Source organism: Hakea prostrata, chromosome 10 (genome assembly GCF_041222555.1).
Source record: "Hakea prostrata isolate BN-2017 chromosome 10, UWA_Hpros_2, whole genome shotgun sequence".
NCBI classification, from domain to species: domain Eukaryota; kingdom Viridiplantae; phylum Streptophyta; class Magnoliopsida; order Proteales; family Proteaceae; genus Hakea; species Hakea prostrata.
The window spans coordinates 47,720,743-47,736,300 of record NC_142609.1 but is presented as its reverse complement, the minus strand read 5'-3'; the positions used below and the strand labels follow the sequence as shown (position 1 = coordinate 47,736,300).

General features: G+C 39.2%; 1 protein-coding gene across 1 annotated transcript in view; it reads left to right on the top strand.

Moving 5' to 3' along the window:
- LOC149003568 (protein DETOXIFICATION 42-like) overlaps positions 1-11,817 on the top strand; it is a 76,521-nt gene extending 64,704 nt beyond the window's left edge. The window contains exons 4-14 of the mRNA XM_089136910.1: positions 4,487-4,696; positions 4,830-5,023; positions 6,475-6,610; positions 6,829-6,925; positions 7,119-7,219; positions 9,227-9,390; positions 10,014-10,085; positions 10,178-10,294; positions 10,391-10,486; positions 10,592-10,713; positions 11,454-11,817. Of these exons, the coding sequence (XP_088993036.1) occupies positions 4,487-4,696; positions 4,830-5,023; positions 6,475-6,610; positions 6,829-6,925; positions 7,119-7,219; positions 9,227-9,390; positions 10,014-10,085; positions 10,178-10,294; positions 10,391-10,486; positions 10,592-10,713; positions 11,454-11,499 (1,355 nt within the window). The 3' untranslated portion in view covers positions 11,500-11,817. The remainder of the gene's footprint in view (positions 1-4,486; positions 4,697-4,829; positions 5,024-6,474; positions 6,611-6,828; positions 6,926-7,118; positions 7,220-9,226; positions 9,391-10,013; positions 10,086-10,177; positions 10,295-10,390; positions 10,487-10,591; positions 10,714-11,453) is intronic.
- Positions 11,818-15,558: the final 3,741 nt, after the last annotated feature.

Below are 15,558 nucleotides of genomic sequence, written 5' to 3'. Positions count from 1 at the left end.
GCTTGTTGAGGTCAGTGTAATCTGTACACATCCTCCACTTCCCATTCGCCTTCTTGACCATTACCACGTTGGCTAACCAAGTTGGGCATTCAATTGGTTCAATGAAACCAGAACTCTTCAGTTTTTCAACTTCGCCCCGAACGGCTTCGTACTTTTCTATGGAGAAATTTCTCCTTTTTTGGATAAATGGTTTCACCTTTGGATCTATCCAGAGTTTATGCTCTGCAACATTCCGATTGATTCCTGGCATGTCTTCGGCAGACCATGCGAATATGTCACTATTTTGTTGAAGAAAAGACTTCAACTCTCCTTTGAACTCTTCCAGCTGCTCAAATCCGATATAAGTAATCCTTTCTGTTTATCAGTAAACAACTGGATTTGCTCCAGTCTTTCTACCGGTTCGGGCCTTTGCATGTCTGCTTCTTCCCGATCATCCCGTATTCCGATTGATAGGGCAGTCACCTTCCTTGGGCCCTCCTTGTCCTTCAAATAGGCAACATAGCATTGCCGAGAGATCCTCTGGTCAGATGAAACTTGACCAATTCCCATCTCATTCGGGAATTTTATATTTAGGTGCTTCGGAGAAACAATAGCACCTAGCTTGGACAAAGATGGCCGCCCGAGGATAACGTTATAGGCCGGAAGTTCCCGAACCATCAAAAAATTTATTCGGACGGTAGCTTCCTTGGGAAAACTCCCAATCGATAGGTCCAACTGGATAGATCCCTCTGCTATTGCAGATGATCCTACAAAACCATATAAATGTGTGGATGATGGCTCCATCAAGTCTTCATCCACCTTAAGCTTTTGATACACCTCATAAGATATTAGGTCCGCAGCAGACCCTGTATCAACTAAAACTCTATGTACTTCTCGGCGCGCGATCTCTACCTTGATGACTATGGCATCATCATGAGGTAAACAAACGCCTCCTTCATCTTCTTTGCCAAAGGTGATAGAATCCTCACCATTTGGCCTCTTAAGCTTCTGCGTTTCTCCGGTTCCAACAAATTTAGATTTTGTTTTCAACTTCCGGAGTGATTCGGGTTCGAGGCCTCCAAATATTGTAAGGATCGGTGACCGAGTAGCATCAATCACTTCCTTACCTTTCTTAGACCTCGGAGCCTCTTTCGGTTGTTCTGAACTAATCGAACGGTCCCTCTTGGGGCTTGCTTCACGTGGCTCCTCTCTTCTCTTATTAACAAAATTGGACAAATGTCCCTGAGATATTAATCTCTCAATATCTACCTTCAAATGACGACAATCATTGGTATAATGACCGTAATCCTTGTGGAAACGACAATATTTTTCTCGATCCTGTTGCTCTCCAGGTTTTAAAGGAATCTTTGGAGGCCAATTCAAAATATTTCGCTTCTTAATGATATTCAAAATATCAGCCCGAGGAGTATTTAATGGAGTATACTCACTTTTACCGGGAGATCTCTGCCGCCATGCCTGAGGCTTTCCAACTCGATCACGAACATTCTGCTTTGGCTTCTGCTTGTTCTTAGGAGCCTTTTGTTCTTTGGTGGAGGCTTTATTGTCCCCCTGGCGTGCATCTAAGATTTCCGTGACTTCAGCCTGCTTTTGGCATCTCTGTACCAACTCAGCATAAGTTGTAGGCATACCTTGAAGTAATAACTCCAAGAGTCTTCGGTTTGTGAGTCCAGTGAACAAAGCAGTTTTAGCTACTTGCTCATCTAGATTCTCTATCTCCATTGTAACTCTATTGAATCTTTTCAGATATTCTCGGATCGATTCGCTCTTCCTTTGTCTTATAGTAAACAAGGTTTCCTCGGTCTTTTTTATCTGAATTCCACTTTGGAATCGCCTTATGAATTTGCGTGCCAACTCATCGAAGTTTACGATCCTTCCTGACGGGAGGTTCGAGAACCATTTCTGTGCCGCTCCGGTTAAAGATGAACCAAAAACCCTGTAGAGAATTTCATCAGAATTACCTGCAACTGCCATAGTCTGCTGATAATAACCGATGTGGGCAGTAGGATCTCCAGAGCCATCGAAAGTGGAAAAAGTTGGCAACCGGAAATTGTGAGGAAACTGGTATCCCGCAATTGGCTCGACAAATGGAGTCTTTCGAATAACTGAATAGATATCATCAGTTATCCTTCCTCTAGCCAGTTGTCCTAGCTTCTGATTAATATTGGCCAATTCCTGACCAATATGTGTTGAATGATCTTCTGCAACACGATCACGACCTCAAACAAAACGATCATCACGAGCTACTCGATCATCACAAACAGCCCGCTCATCACGAAAAGCTCATCACAAACAGCTCGATCATCACGAACGGCTCGTCTAACAGTTGGTGAGTGAGTTCTCACTCCTGTAACCAACCTCGTATTCGAATCGGTTGTACTTCCTTGCGGTCCGTCAAACCGATCGTCCCGCCTAGGTAGATCGTCGATTCTCCTAGGCACTCGGTCACCTTCACGAAAGTTCTGACCGATATTCTGATCTTCAATCAATCTCTGATCCCGTGGCAATACACGCCTTCCTGCATCGCGATGATCAGGCTCTTGTGATAATACCACTCGTTTGGTTAGCACACGGAGTGCTTGACTTACATCCAAAAGTTGGACTTTCAATTGATCCAATTGATTTTGGAGTGTCTCTGGAGGATTGTGTCCCCCCTGACCGCCATCTACTTCGAGAGGTGGTAAACTCCCCTGAGGAATATCTGGATTATTTACTCCAGGGATTTGGACACCAGTATCGCGTTGTGCAGCGGCTGTTGCTGCTGATCTAGTCACCATAGCTTTCTGAATCGTTCCCACAGACGGCGCCAAATGATGCGTCAAAAATCTGCTCAGCCCTTAGATCTCCTTAGAATGACCTACAAAACAAAAGCGTCAGATGTGGCCCAACCGCTGGGGTCGAGAGTCCACCTCCGAAGGCTAAGTCAGTCGATGAACTTAATCACAAACGGCTCTGCTAGAAGCACAGAGCTAAGGAATGAATAACTGGAAAACGATTTAGATCATAAGCATCTGAGTGTTTATGTCCAAATGTGTGTGTATGGATCTGCCCCCCCCCTTTACCTCGTAGGTAAGTGATGTTTATATAGAGTGTACCTTCCAATCTTCTTCATTGGATGTTTTGAGCCTTCTTCGGATAGTCGTTGGATCCTAATAGTTAGATCCGTTGAGCGATAGACTTCTACTAGTTTGAACTAGTAAAGGACTCCTAGGATAACCTCACGGTTATTTGATGATTATCCCTTCAATAGTGATAAGTGACAGCCGCCAAGTTGTGTCTGCCATCATTAGGGTAATTAACCTAATCCATAAGTCGGATTAGGGTGTGCTTGTGGCTGATTTAGTTTTCTTCCTCAGCAAGCTATCTCTTGGACCCGGCTCGCTCGGGAGGGAGTCGACTCTTTTCGTCCCGACCGGAGTCGAAGGTCAAACCAAGCATGAACTAGGTTCAATAATATTTTCTCCACATCACGGCCAAAGATGAATCGGTTTTAATGGGATTTTAGGAATACTAAAACATCACTGCATCGTCGAGTTTCACAAGGTTAGGTTACCTGGTTTCGATGGTGATGGCAATGGTGGGTGAAGCAGACTTGGTTGATGATTGATGGCTGAAGTGACGATGGCAGCGATGGCGATGGCGATGGCGATGGCGATGGTGAAATAGAGAAGGAAAAAAAACTTCTCGGTCTGAAGTTTGATCTTGTGCTTACGCTTTGATCGTCGTCCCTCTTTTACTCTCTTCAACAGTCACTATCGGTTACCATCGATGCAGATGAAGGCAGGATTTTACTCTCTTCAACATTCGCTATTGGTTGCCGTCGATGCAGATGAAGGTAGGAGAAGGACTGGAAGCAGATTCAAAAGACGATGGCTATGTATGGTTCGATGGTGAGAAAAAAAAAAAAGAGGCGATGGCTTCTTGGAGAGACGTCTCGGCAATGGAGGTAGGTTTTCCTCACCAAGATTTTTTTTCTTCTTTTCTTCCCTAATCGAACTTAGGCTCTAATGCCATGTTGAGAAACAATATTGGTAGAATGGCTCAATTGATCCGTGTGATCACAAGCCCTTTATTTATAATAACTTGGAGATAACACTATTACATACATACCCCTACTTGGGTAATAGAATTTTACATAAACAAAAACTCTAATAGAGTTGAACTCATAGTAGGACTCAACCTTCAGATTACAATACCTGATATTCTAACAGTTGGGAATTGGGTGGCATCAAAGCTCAGTTCTTGCTATATTCTGCAACATCGATTTCTCATGGTTCTAGGACTTGACTTGTTTTAAGTTTTAACATAATGCTAGTCCACACACTTCCCTGATGGCAGCTAATATATTTGAGCTAAGCCACTTGCTTGCATTTGCTTCATTGTTCAAGAATTTTGCCTACTTAACTGAATATGGTCCAAGCTACTTATTCGTAATATATATTATTAAATTTCTACTGTGATATTATTGTTATTATTATTTTATTTACAGGTCCAGTGGAGCTTGCTGCTGTGGGAGTTTCCATTGCTTTGTTTAATCAAGTTTCAAGGATTGCAATATTCCCACTAGTCAGTGTTACAACCTCTTTTGTTGCAGAGGAAGATGCAGTTGGAAAAATGAACACTTACAATCATGAAAATGAAGACTCGGAAATGGGGTCTGCTCCAGATAGTGAAATGAAAGAATTGATTCCAAAACTTGGTAGTTTTCTTTGTTGTTTTTTGTTCCCTTCCTCTCATTTACCAGGACTAGTCGACATGGGCTGATTGGCGTCAAGCTTTCTCCCTATCTTCAAAAATTTATTCCTTCACTTATGTGGTCACCTCTTTATCAGATGCTGATAAAAGCATGCACAATTCAGAACCATTTGCTGGTGGAAATTCAAACATGTCCAAGTTTCAACATGAGAAGAGGCAAATCCCATCAGCATCATCTGCATTGTTTATTGGAGGGGTGCTTGGTCTTATGCAAGCCATTTTCCTAATTTTTGCATCCAAACCTCTCTTGAATTTCATGGGAGTGAAATCGGTAATATATTCGTTTTGATATGTTAACAATGCTGTTTTTGTTTGTTTTTCAATTATAGCCAATATGTTGAACATTTCTAATTTATGTTATAATACATTATTGCATCTGCACTGTCAAGGCTCATGAATGTACATCTACCTTTCCAGTCTCTGTATTTTGTATGTGCTTGAAGAAATCAAGCATTTATGAGGGTGGATAATTCCCGCATTCATTTGCAAACACACATTTTCACTTAGACTGCTTGTGGGAGTAACCTTAGTGTTGCATGAGACAGATAGTTCCTTCGCATTTCCATTCCATGTTAGAAATCTGAATATTATTTAAAATTGCAGAATTCTGCAGCTTGAGTTCATATGCTAACACTTCGAATATGATGTGCCTTCAATATGGGCTACCATGGCCAAAGATTAAAGGGTTGGCATCATGATTTTCGAAGTTGGAATATTGTGCTTCCCTTGGTTCTCTTTTCTCTTAACTTGTGGGGCTTTATTGGTACTGAGAATTTAAGGATTGACATCATGCTTTGTATTTGTCTTGATCAACACTGGTCTGGATAGGTCAGCAGACCTTGTAAATGGTGGGTTGACAAATATATTGTGCACATAGGTGGGTTGACTGATATGTTGTATACATAGATCGGATTGATTGCATCAGACGCTGCTCTGGTACTAACTTTAAATCCATTGTTGGTAGAAGTTATTGCCATATGTCCTCTAAGGCTCTCTTTGGTATGATTTCATGTCCAAATTTTCATTGATTTCTTGTAATAAGTAAACGAATAGTTTTTCAGTTAAGAAATAGAAGTTTGGTTACATCAATTGGAAAAGTTTCATGACTAAGTAACTTATCTGGTGACTTAAATTTTTGTAATTAGATTTAATCTATTCATCTTCCTCTAGTGAACCAAGCATCCAAATCCTTCTTACACATTCTATCAAACATTTTCCATGGATCATCAGATAGGGAATACAGAGAGATGGGTGGGGCATTCTTCTTAGACCATCTGACTCTCTGGTTGAGTCCACCTCATTCAGCTGAAGATTTGTTCTAATATCCTATGAACCATAAATAAAGCATACTAGTCAAGCTAGAAAAAGTTTCAGCCTCGTAGTGCTTTTGATTTCTGATTCCTCTTTGATTTTACCAAGGAGTTGGGCAGCACCAGTAAGGGGTTGGAGTAGGACAAAATGTGCTGTGATGAATATTTAACTGCACTTGGAACTAATACAAGTTAGAATAGGATCTGTTTTAAATTCTATAATTCATCTTTACAATGAGCCTGTTTTTCCAGCCAATTATTTGTCCTAAGAATGACCATGTATGGTGTTCCCACCCATAGTATAGATTCTGAAGAACAATGTTTTATTGCATCTCTGATGTAGTATTCAGAATCGGATGTTTTATAAGCATGTGTTGCTCAGGTAAATAATGAATCCTTTTTATGCTTATAGGGTTCCCCTATGCTGAAACCAGCACAACAGTACTTGACATTGAGGTCACTTGGTGCTCCTGCAATTCTTCTCTCTCTGGCAATGCAAGGGGTGTTTCGAGGACTTAAAGATACAAAAACTCCTTTATATGCTTCTTGTAAGCAAAGAATTATTGTTTTTTCAATGTGTAGTTCTTCCTTTTCTTTATTTATTTTAAATGTAGTTACAAAAGTCAGTTTCCAAGGATTGTCCTATGGGTCTGCCTTTTATGGACTTGCTGAAAGTTATCAAGACAGAAATGTGTGCCACATACGTACGTGCATAATAACAATTTGTCTGCACCTATCCCTAACCAATTGCTGTGGTTCAATGTAGTGGCTGGAGATGTAACAAATATTATATTAGATCCCATACTTATGTTTGTTTTCCGTATGGGGGTCAGTGGTGCAGCAACAGCCCATGTTATTTCTCAGTAAGTTATATCTGGTCACTGTCAAAATAGACCACATAATTTCTCAGCAATGTTTGTCTGATTACTGTTATTGCACATTTTCATTTTTGGACGGTACATATGGGAAAAGAAAAGTAAAAATAAAATAAATATAAATATAATGTTGATTTAGAAAATCCATTTGTTGGTTTTCACACTACATTTTGTCCTGCAGGTACCTGATTTCTTTAATTCTTTTATGGAGATTGATCAAGACAGTTGACCTTATGTCACCAAATCTCCATGATTTGAAACTAGGGAGGCTTCTTAAAAATGGTAGGAGCTTGAAATTCAGTATGACAGTGTTTCCTTTCTAGATCTTTGCAATTTGGCGCATTCTTTTGTTACGTTATGAAAAAGAAAGAAAATTCTATTCTTTGGTGAAAACTGATGCACTATTTTCTACTCAACTATGTTTCCAATTAGTTTTGCACTGAGTAGGTTCATAAGATTGGATGTTGGGAGCACATTCTATGTGAAGTAGCTTGCTGTCCCTGGTTTACGACTTCTCTTTTTTTGTTTTTATTTTGGGTGAATAAAAATATATTATGAACAACCCAAAAGGGAGAAAAAAGGGGGGGGGGGAACTGGGCTAACAGTGCCTAGGAGATAATAAAGCAGTATCTTGGCCCCACGTAAAAAATGAGCCTGTTCCTTGGGAAGTCTATCAGTGGCTTGGGAACAGGAACAGAGAACTTGGAGAAGACATCCCTAGGGATTGCCTTCCAAAAATGGATTTGGTGGTCCATCTGCAGAAGTTCCACTCTGTCCACTTCACTTTTTCAGGTCCCTTGGTTGGGACTTGGGAGTGGAGCTGTGGCTTCTTTCTTTGTAACCATTTTTTCCTCTTTAATAACTTAGTTATTTTATCCCAGAAAAAGGGAAAAGAAACTACCTGCTTTTTAGAGAGGTAAGTTCCAACCAATCAGCTAGAGTGACCTATACAGAACAAACTGATATGGCTGATTGAAGTATGATGGTGTTAGAATCATATGTGAATAACTGGAATTATAAACACAGAGTTTCTGTTTTATTACTTTCATATACTTAGCTTATTTTTAAGTTTTTTTGCTTGTTCATAGAACTGTGATCCAATTCCTGTTCAAGTTGTGGTTTCATTTATGTTTGAATTTTGTCTTTCAAGTTAGATTGCATCTAATAAGTGGACCCGGCAATTTAGTCCATATTGATTACGTCGTAGTGCTTAGACCGTTCATCAGAATCATGCATATTGATTTCAACAGCTAGCACCTCTAATGGAGTTGTTTATATTGATTTCAGTTACAAGCACATTTAATGGAGTTATATATTGTTTAAGTGGCTAGATATGACAGAGTTGGCTAGTCCAACTTTTGTTATTTATTATATTTAGGAACTTGCATGAGAGGGTTTGTCACTTTCATGATTCTGAAAATGAACTGTGCTGTTGCAACTCATTTTCTCCATAGAAAAGCTTTGTGTTTGATCAGGGAAGAAAGGGTCGGTGTTTGATTTAACTGGCATCTTGCAGTGTGAAGCTCATCTATTTCCATCTACTGTTATTTCTCTCTTGCAATTGTGGTTTTTCAGGGGAGAATTACTGTTCCCTGATCTCGTGTCCAGCCATTAATAAATAAGCTGTTCTTATATTTTCTGCAACTAATATCTAATCTTCTAGTGGTTCATATGCTACGTATGCAGACCTGGGATTGCTGCTATTGTGGGCTTCCACAGAAGGGAATTAGAGGAATAGGAAGAGGAAGAAAGGGGGAAGTAGAGGCAGGGAGAGGGAATCTCACAAAATAATATCCAGCTTATCGGTACTTAATCTATTCAATCTGCAATTGTATCCTAATAAGAGTTATTTAAAGGAAATAAAACACAAATCCTAGTTGAACCAAAATCAAAGTTCAAACCAAAGTCCAACTCACTCTTATATAGGAATGCTAAAACAAATACAAGACTAAAATTAAAACTGAAATAAAATTTGTTAATCAAGTCCAATTGTTGTTGGACCAAAAACTGGTTCTTTTGGGGTTGGACAACAACTGAAGAGAGGGTTGTTAGGAGTTTGGTTCAAGATCATCCTTGTTCCATCTTGAGAATGTTTGTAAATCCATGGAATTGAATCTGTCTTTGGACTTAATTGTGGTGTCTCAGCCTTCATGATTTGGTTTCACTTTAATGTTCTTTTCTTGTGAAGTAACTCAGTATGTTGGCATTGATTATGTTGTAAATATTAGTTGATTCTTCTTATTTAAGTCTCAATACCTGATGTCCTATTTTATTTGTCCATGGGCACAGGTTTTCTGTTGCTAGTAAGGGTGATAGCCGTGACATTCTGTGTGACCCTGTCAGCATCAATGGCTGCACGGCTTGGACCGACACCCATGGCTGCATTTCAGGTCTGCTTGCAGGTTTGGTTGGCATCATCTCTTCTTGCTGATGGGTTGGCTGTTGCTGGACAGGTAACTACACTCGTTTTAATCTTTGAATCTGATCTGTATGGGCAAAATTTGAATAAAATGTCTTATGGACACTCCCATTTGACACAGTAACACGATCCCATGACTTATGTGTGATTGTTTTTAACATGACAAAATCTGGTGATTAACCAAAAATTAAGATTATAGGAAATGGGGGAGTTGAGACTGCATTAATCTAAAGATTTTCTTAAAAAGTAATAAGTTGTCTCTTCTGATATCTCTTGTTTAGAATAAGTTACAGAGCCAAAAGGCGAATATGCCTTTTGCTTAAATTTCCGACGAGAGTTTCATGTCTGCTTATAGTTTCCCTCCTCACAAATTGATAGTCTATGCTTTACCCTAATATTAAAACTTTTGACACAAACTTTCATTTTGTTGTCGTACACCATGTAGTGCTTATCTATCCGTTTTAATTTATGCTTCATGCCTCCTCAAAAGTCAAAAGTAACTACTCCCTCAATCTGTCACTGTCACTTTCCGTTCTGTATCTGAGGAATTCTAGTTCTTATGGAAGTGATAAATGAAAAAAGTTAATTTGGACATCTTCTACTCTGAATTATTTTAGTAAGATCCTTCTATTAAAATGGTATGAGGATTTTTTTCAGGCAATTCTTGCTAGTGCATTTGCCAAAAAGGATTATATCAGGGCAACAGCTACTGCATCTCGCGTATTACAGGTACATTACCTTTATACTGAAATAAGAATAAATTTCCCCCCTTTTTTTTTACTGTTATTTCCTCTGAGACTAGTGTATGGTCTGCTTCGCAGTTGGGTTTTGTTCTAGGGTTGGTGCTCTCTATTGTTCTTGGAATTGGCCTGCGATTTGCATCAAGGTTATTCACAAATGACATCAATGTTCTTCACCTCATCAGCATAGGCATCCCGGTTGGTGTAGCATTTATTGCCCCCCCCCCCCCCCTTTATTGTTATTTTAAACCATTCCTGTAAGTCTGGAATTAAAAATTTCTTGTTTCCCTTCAGTTTGTAGCGGCTTCTCAGCCACTCAATGCGTTGGCTTTTGTTTTTGATGGTGTCAATTTTGGGGCCTCTGATTTCACATACTCTGCTTGCTCCATGGTAAGTCTAGCAAAGCCCTTGCTAACATGATTCAGGAAATAAAAGTTTCCAGTTATTCATTTTCTTCTATATTTGATGACTAATGAGAAATTCTTCTTTCTTCAGGTTGTTGTGGCCATAATAAGCATTTTGTGTGTGTCATTTCTCTCTGTGAACCACGGTTTTATTGGAATTTGGGTAGCTTTGACAATCTATATGAGTCTTCGCACTTTTGCTGGCTTTTGGAGGTAAATCAATTATACCCACAATAATTTATCCTAGAGATCATAAGATCATCTTTTCTTATATTTTGGTTGATGAGGTAGAATTGGAAGAGGCAAGAGCAGTCTGTTTTATTTCTAGAATTCTCACTTCTATTTCCCCCCTCGCTGCTTGTGAATTCCATCTGTTACCCTTTTTCTTTTTGTCTTGTAATGGGATTTATCATTTTGAGATGTAGAATTGGCCCATAACTCTCTAAGTATGAGTCTGATATGCTTTAATGAAGATCACATACAGGTATCTGCTCAGCTAGTGGGCATTGAAGTTTATAACACCATCCACAAAATGTTGTATTGTCAGCCGGCATGCACTTATAAAGCAGAGTAATTCATCTTGATGAGTGAGGTGTTGGTGGTTTCCAATCAGATGGTCCGTGTGAGCAGGACCATCAGTTTACTTACTTATTATTATTATTTTTTTTTTTGGGGGGGGGGGGTGGTGGTGGTGGTGGTGGTTTTGAGGGTGTTATCCAAACATTCCCACGAGGATCAGACTCTGCTTAAAATACTGGATAATTATCCTTTAAATTTTAAATTGCTTGACATAAATTGGACAAACATGTGATGAGAGGTTTAATCCTTAACCTAGAAAGTATTACACTATAAATGGCCTGTGACTTAAGTTAAAAAGCCTGCCCATGATAATCGTTTCCGATTGAATACCAAAATGCTAATTTAATTTCACTTCTTTCTCACCTCATGTTCAGGATTGGGACGGGCAGTGGACCCTGGAGCTTTCTCAGAGCCTCATAATTGTCTTCCTATGGTGACGACTTACAGCTATACAATCCAAAAGGAATCTTACGGAAGTGGTAAATTCTGGATGACACGTACAACAAGAAGCATTTGATGTCTTGAGATATCTGCTATCAACAGTTCTTGGTGTTTTTAGTGCTTGTAACTGTGATATTTTCTTTATGTTGTATCTTTGTATGTATCTCATACAGTTGGCTGCTCTCTGTTTGCAAGTAGCATATCACAGTGGCTGCAGAGATAACTACACTTGCCTACCTGGTGGGAAGAGATGTTACTATTTACTGAAATAGTTGTTTATTAAAATATTCATGCACTCATCCCCCACCCCAAAATAAATGATAGTTTCTGTGCAGTATTTATTCTTTATTGAGTTAGTTTGAACTTTAAACATTTATTTTCTTTTTCAATTTCTTTTCAATGTTGGCTCATAGGCTGCACATGAGTAAGACTGATTGGCTGAAGAAATTGATTAGACAACCATGCCAAACAACTGGAAAAAAAAAATTAGGCTGGAAAAGCAAGTAGATGTATATATGTTAAGTTGAGCAATAGAAAAAAACGAATATGAATATTAGACTTGTCCACAAAATAAAAGGAATAAGGAGGAGCGCGAGACTTAAATTTCTTTTTCATTTATCAGGAAAAATTGTCGACTCCTTGCCTAGCATTATTAACTTTACTTTTAGAAATGTTCCATTTAATGGGTCATGTGCTGAAGGCTGGACCAACATTTTACAGTTTTTATGTTGTGTTTGTGATGCAGGCCCATCGGCATCCCCTGCCAAGCCTAGTCCAGACCCAGTCAAGCACCCCACAGGTACCAGATTAGGTCCAGGCACAGCTTTTATCAGCCCCCTTCACCAAGCCTAGGGGCCAGCCCAACCAGCTAAGCCTAGAACTAACATGGTCTTGCTAAACCTAGCCAGCTTCCAGTTTTTGTAGGCCAGGGGTGGCCCATTTTTTTATTTAGTCTCATGCTTTATTTATTTTATATGCCTAGGTAGCTAGTTTTCATTTTATATGCCTAGGCTTTTTTATTAAGTGACTTCAAGTATCAGTCTTGTTTGTAGTTCCTAATGTCTTGGAACAGTTTGTAATATCTTTGGGTTAGTTTCTAGATCTAGGAATTATTATTTTCTGTATATGGGTTTTAATTTATGGGTTTTGGGGAGTCTAACTGGTCTTGGAATTGCAGCAGTCCTCTATGATTCAAGTTTATGTATCCATGGAGCTTTAAAGTTCCTTGTCTCCTATATAATGGAATTTGTGGGAGGCCGTTTTCAGCATCCAGAATATCAAAGGAGAAGGGGAAGGAAAAAAAGAAGGAGGTTGGTTTATTTTGTGAGAACATCAAGTGTGCTTCGTTGAGACTCCTATAGTGGGGCCTGGGTTAGACTCCTACCATGGCTGGTATAGTGATGGGACTCTCACTGTAAAATGTAGCTGCCAATTTCTATTTATCCTATTCTGTTCCAGGTTCGACCTTGGCTTGCTTACTTTCCCAGGTATGCATCAATTTGTGCTTGTATTGATCTCTCTTTGTTCTTCAATGATCTGACTAAAAATAGTTAAAGGTTAATTTGTTTGTAATTTGGTGGTTAGAGGTTACATCTGATTAATGTACCCAATTTGTTTCATTCTTTTTTACCCCTTATTACATTTCTCACTATTTTTAACATGTGGAATTTTTCGTTTTGTGATGGCACTCTCCTTTACCCTTCCTCTTGTCTCTGGCTCCCCTTTATCCCTCTCACCTCCCCGTCCCCAGTGTCTCCTTCCCACACCTACTACATCTTGCTCACTGAACCTGACCATCCCCTGCAACTCTGCCTTCTGTAATCCACCAAACCTGCCCCCGTAACTCCCTTCTTCCCACCTTCCTCATCTGCTGCTGCCCCGAACTCTGTCCACCCCCATATGATGAGGACTTCACTCAAATTTTTATTTTTGTTGTCTATTCATTTGGGCCTAGAGTTGTGAATTACTAATGTTGTAAGGGAGTTATTGTGGAAAAGCAATTACTAGGGGAGTTATTTCCTTCCCTCTCTTTTCTTTTAAGAAAAGGAATGAAAGAATGAAAGCATGGGTGATTTTGTGATTGAAATGTTGTGAAGCCAGGATGATGATATTCTTTCTTCTAGACCTTCTTGTTCTTCTATCCGCTTGTTTCCTTCAAATTTTATACTTAACAGCAAACTATCCCAATTTGATTATCATATTTCTCCCAAACCCTATTCATTTCAAGTGCCTTTCATGTTCTCTTTTCAATGGTAGCCCATAAGCCCCAATCCATCATACTTGTTAGAATTAGATTGATTTCTGATGAAAGATTTAGATTATCAAACTTGTCCTATATTACCAAATATCTCCATTGTTGAATGAGTCATCTGCAAGTGGATCAAAAAGTAATGATGCAAGGGAGGAGCAAGCAGGCACCTAGAATTTGCATATTGTCTTGAAGATCTATGTCAAGCATGTTTACCACGTAATGTTCCACTTTGATTTGCGATTGATGGAAGCCGAAGTTCCACAATTTCCACCAGTAGTTGCAGAACAAAACTCATGCTTTCCAATATATAACTTTTCCACATCAGCTGAACAGAAAGGCAATGATTAGATAGGTAGCACACAGTTAATCAAAATGGCAGAGATGGTAGACCCACTATTTGGAGATAAGCACAAAGGTTGTGGCCTTGTGGGTGCTGGGTGGACAATTGGAAAAAAGTAGCGGTTGAAGTGTTTGCAGTCAGGTTGGGTGGGTGAGGGAGGACATTTTAGGTGGAGTTTCTTGCTGAGTGCCCAGGCAGGGCTGATGTGTAGGGATAGCAAAAATGGTTAACATAAAGATGATCTTAGCTGACATTGATAGAGATGGGTAGTGGTAGCATGGGAGAGAGGCTGCACATGGTGTATTAGGGATTTGATAATGATCTATGATCATATTTTAGAGAAAAAGGGCCAAAACATGAAAACTGGTGAACAGCAACTCTGATAATTGCCCATCTTTGCAGACAGTAGAGATTAATGAGGTCCCTTTTTAGTTGGATCATACCATCTCCATCTCCTGGCTCTGGCTGTCCTTCCATTTCTACCCTGTATCTGTCCCTCCCCCTCTCCTCTCCTTTCCTTTACATTTCCTTCCAGCTACCTTTGTAACTCCTTCCTATAGCCTGCTCTTCTCTATAATGTAGTGAAATCACATATCTAGACTTTCCATTCTAGTCTCACATCATCACCTTAAGGGTTTTTTATTATTTTTTATTATTTTTTAAAAAAAGGTCCGGCAATAATTTCTGTTTGTAACCTCCTCCTTGTTTGGTTAAAAAAAAAGAAACATATGCACCCATGGTGAAAAGGACATAAAAAGGGACCTAGCTCCACACTTTAGCAGGGTGTTAAGAAACTGTCTTATTTCTGCCTCTTGGACCACTGGTTAAGTTATCATCACTTCTAGGTAGATATAGACCTTTGGAGTGGACACGTGTCAAATTTAGTGGCTTATGTGGATGGATAGTCAATATTTATGGTAAGATTTTCCTTTGTTTTGTTAATTATTGCAGTTTTTGGTGTTCTTATCTAAATCGAGTTTTTCCAGGTACTTTTGCCAGTGTAATATTGATAACATGATAATGTTGGATTGGACTGAGAATTAATATTGCTGGGTGATGTGGACAACATGTGAATTTATCTTTCTTTGATCAATAGTGAAGTTCTGTTAGGATATTGAGGACCTTGTTCTTAAACAAATTCTGTGATTTATTTCCATGGAAAATGATAAATCTGTGCATTTGCTGAAAAATGTGTACTACACAATATATATCTACATACTCAGTGGAAGACAGGAGTTTGGCTGAAAGAGCTTATTAAAGGAACATATTAAAGAAAAAGGAATTTTATTAGTTGGTTTCAGGAACATGCATGCACATAAAGTGGGCTAAGCTTGATCCCAATCTGGTGAGTGTTTGGTTTGAGTGGTGCAAGTAATCTCTTCTGGTTAAATTCAATATTTGTGAAGTCTTGGGTTTTAGTGGTGCAACTGACCTTTCTGGTTGGATT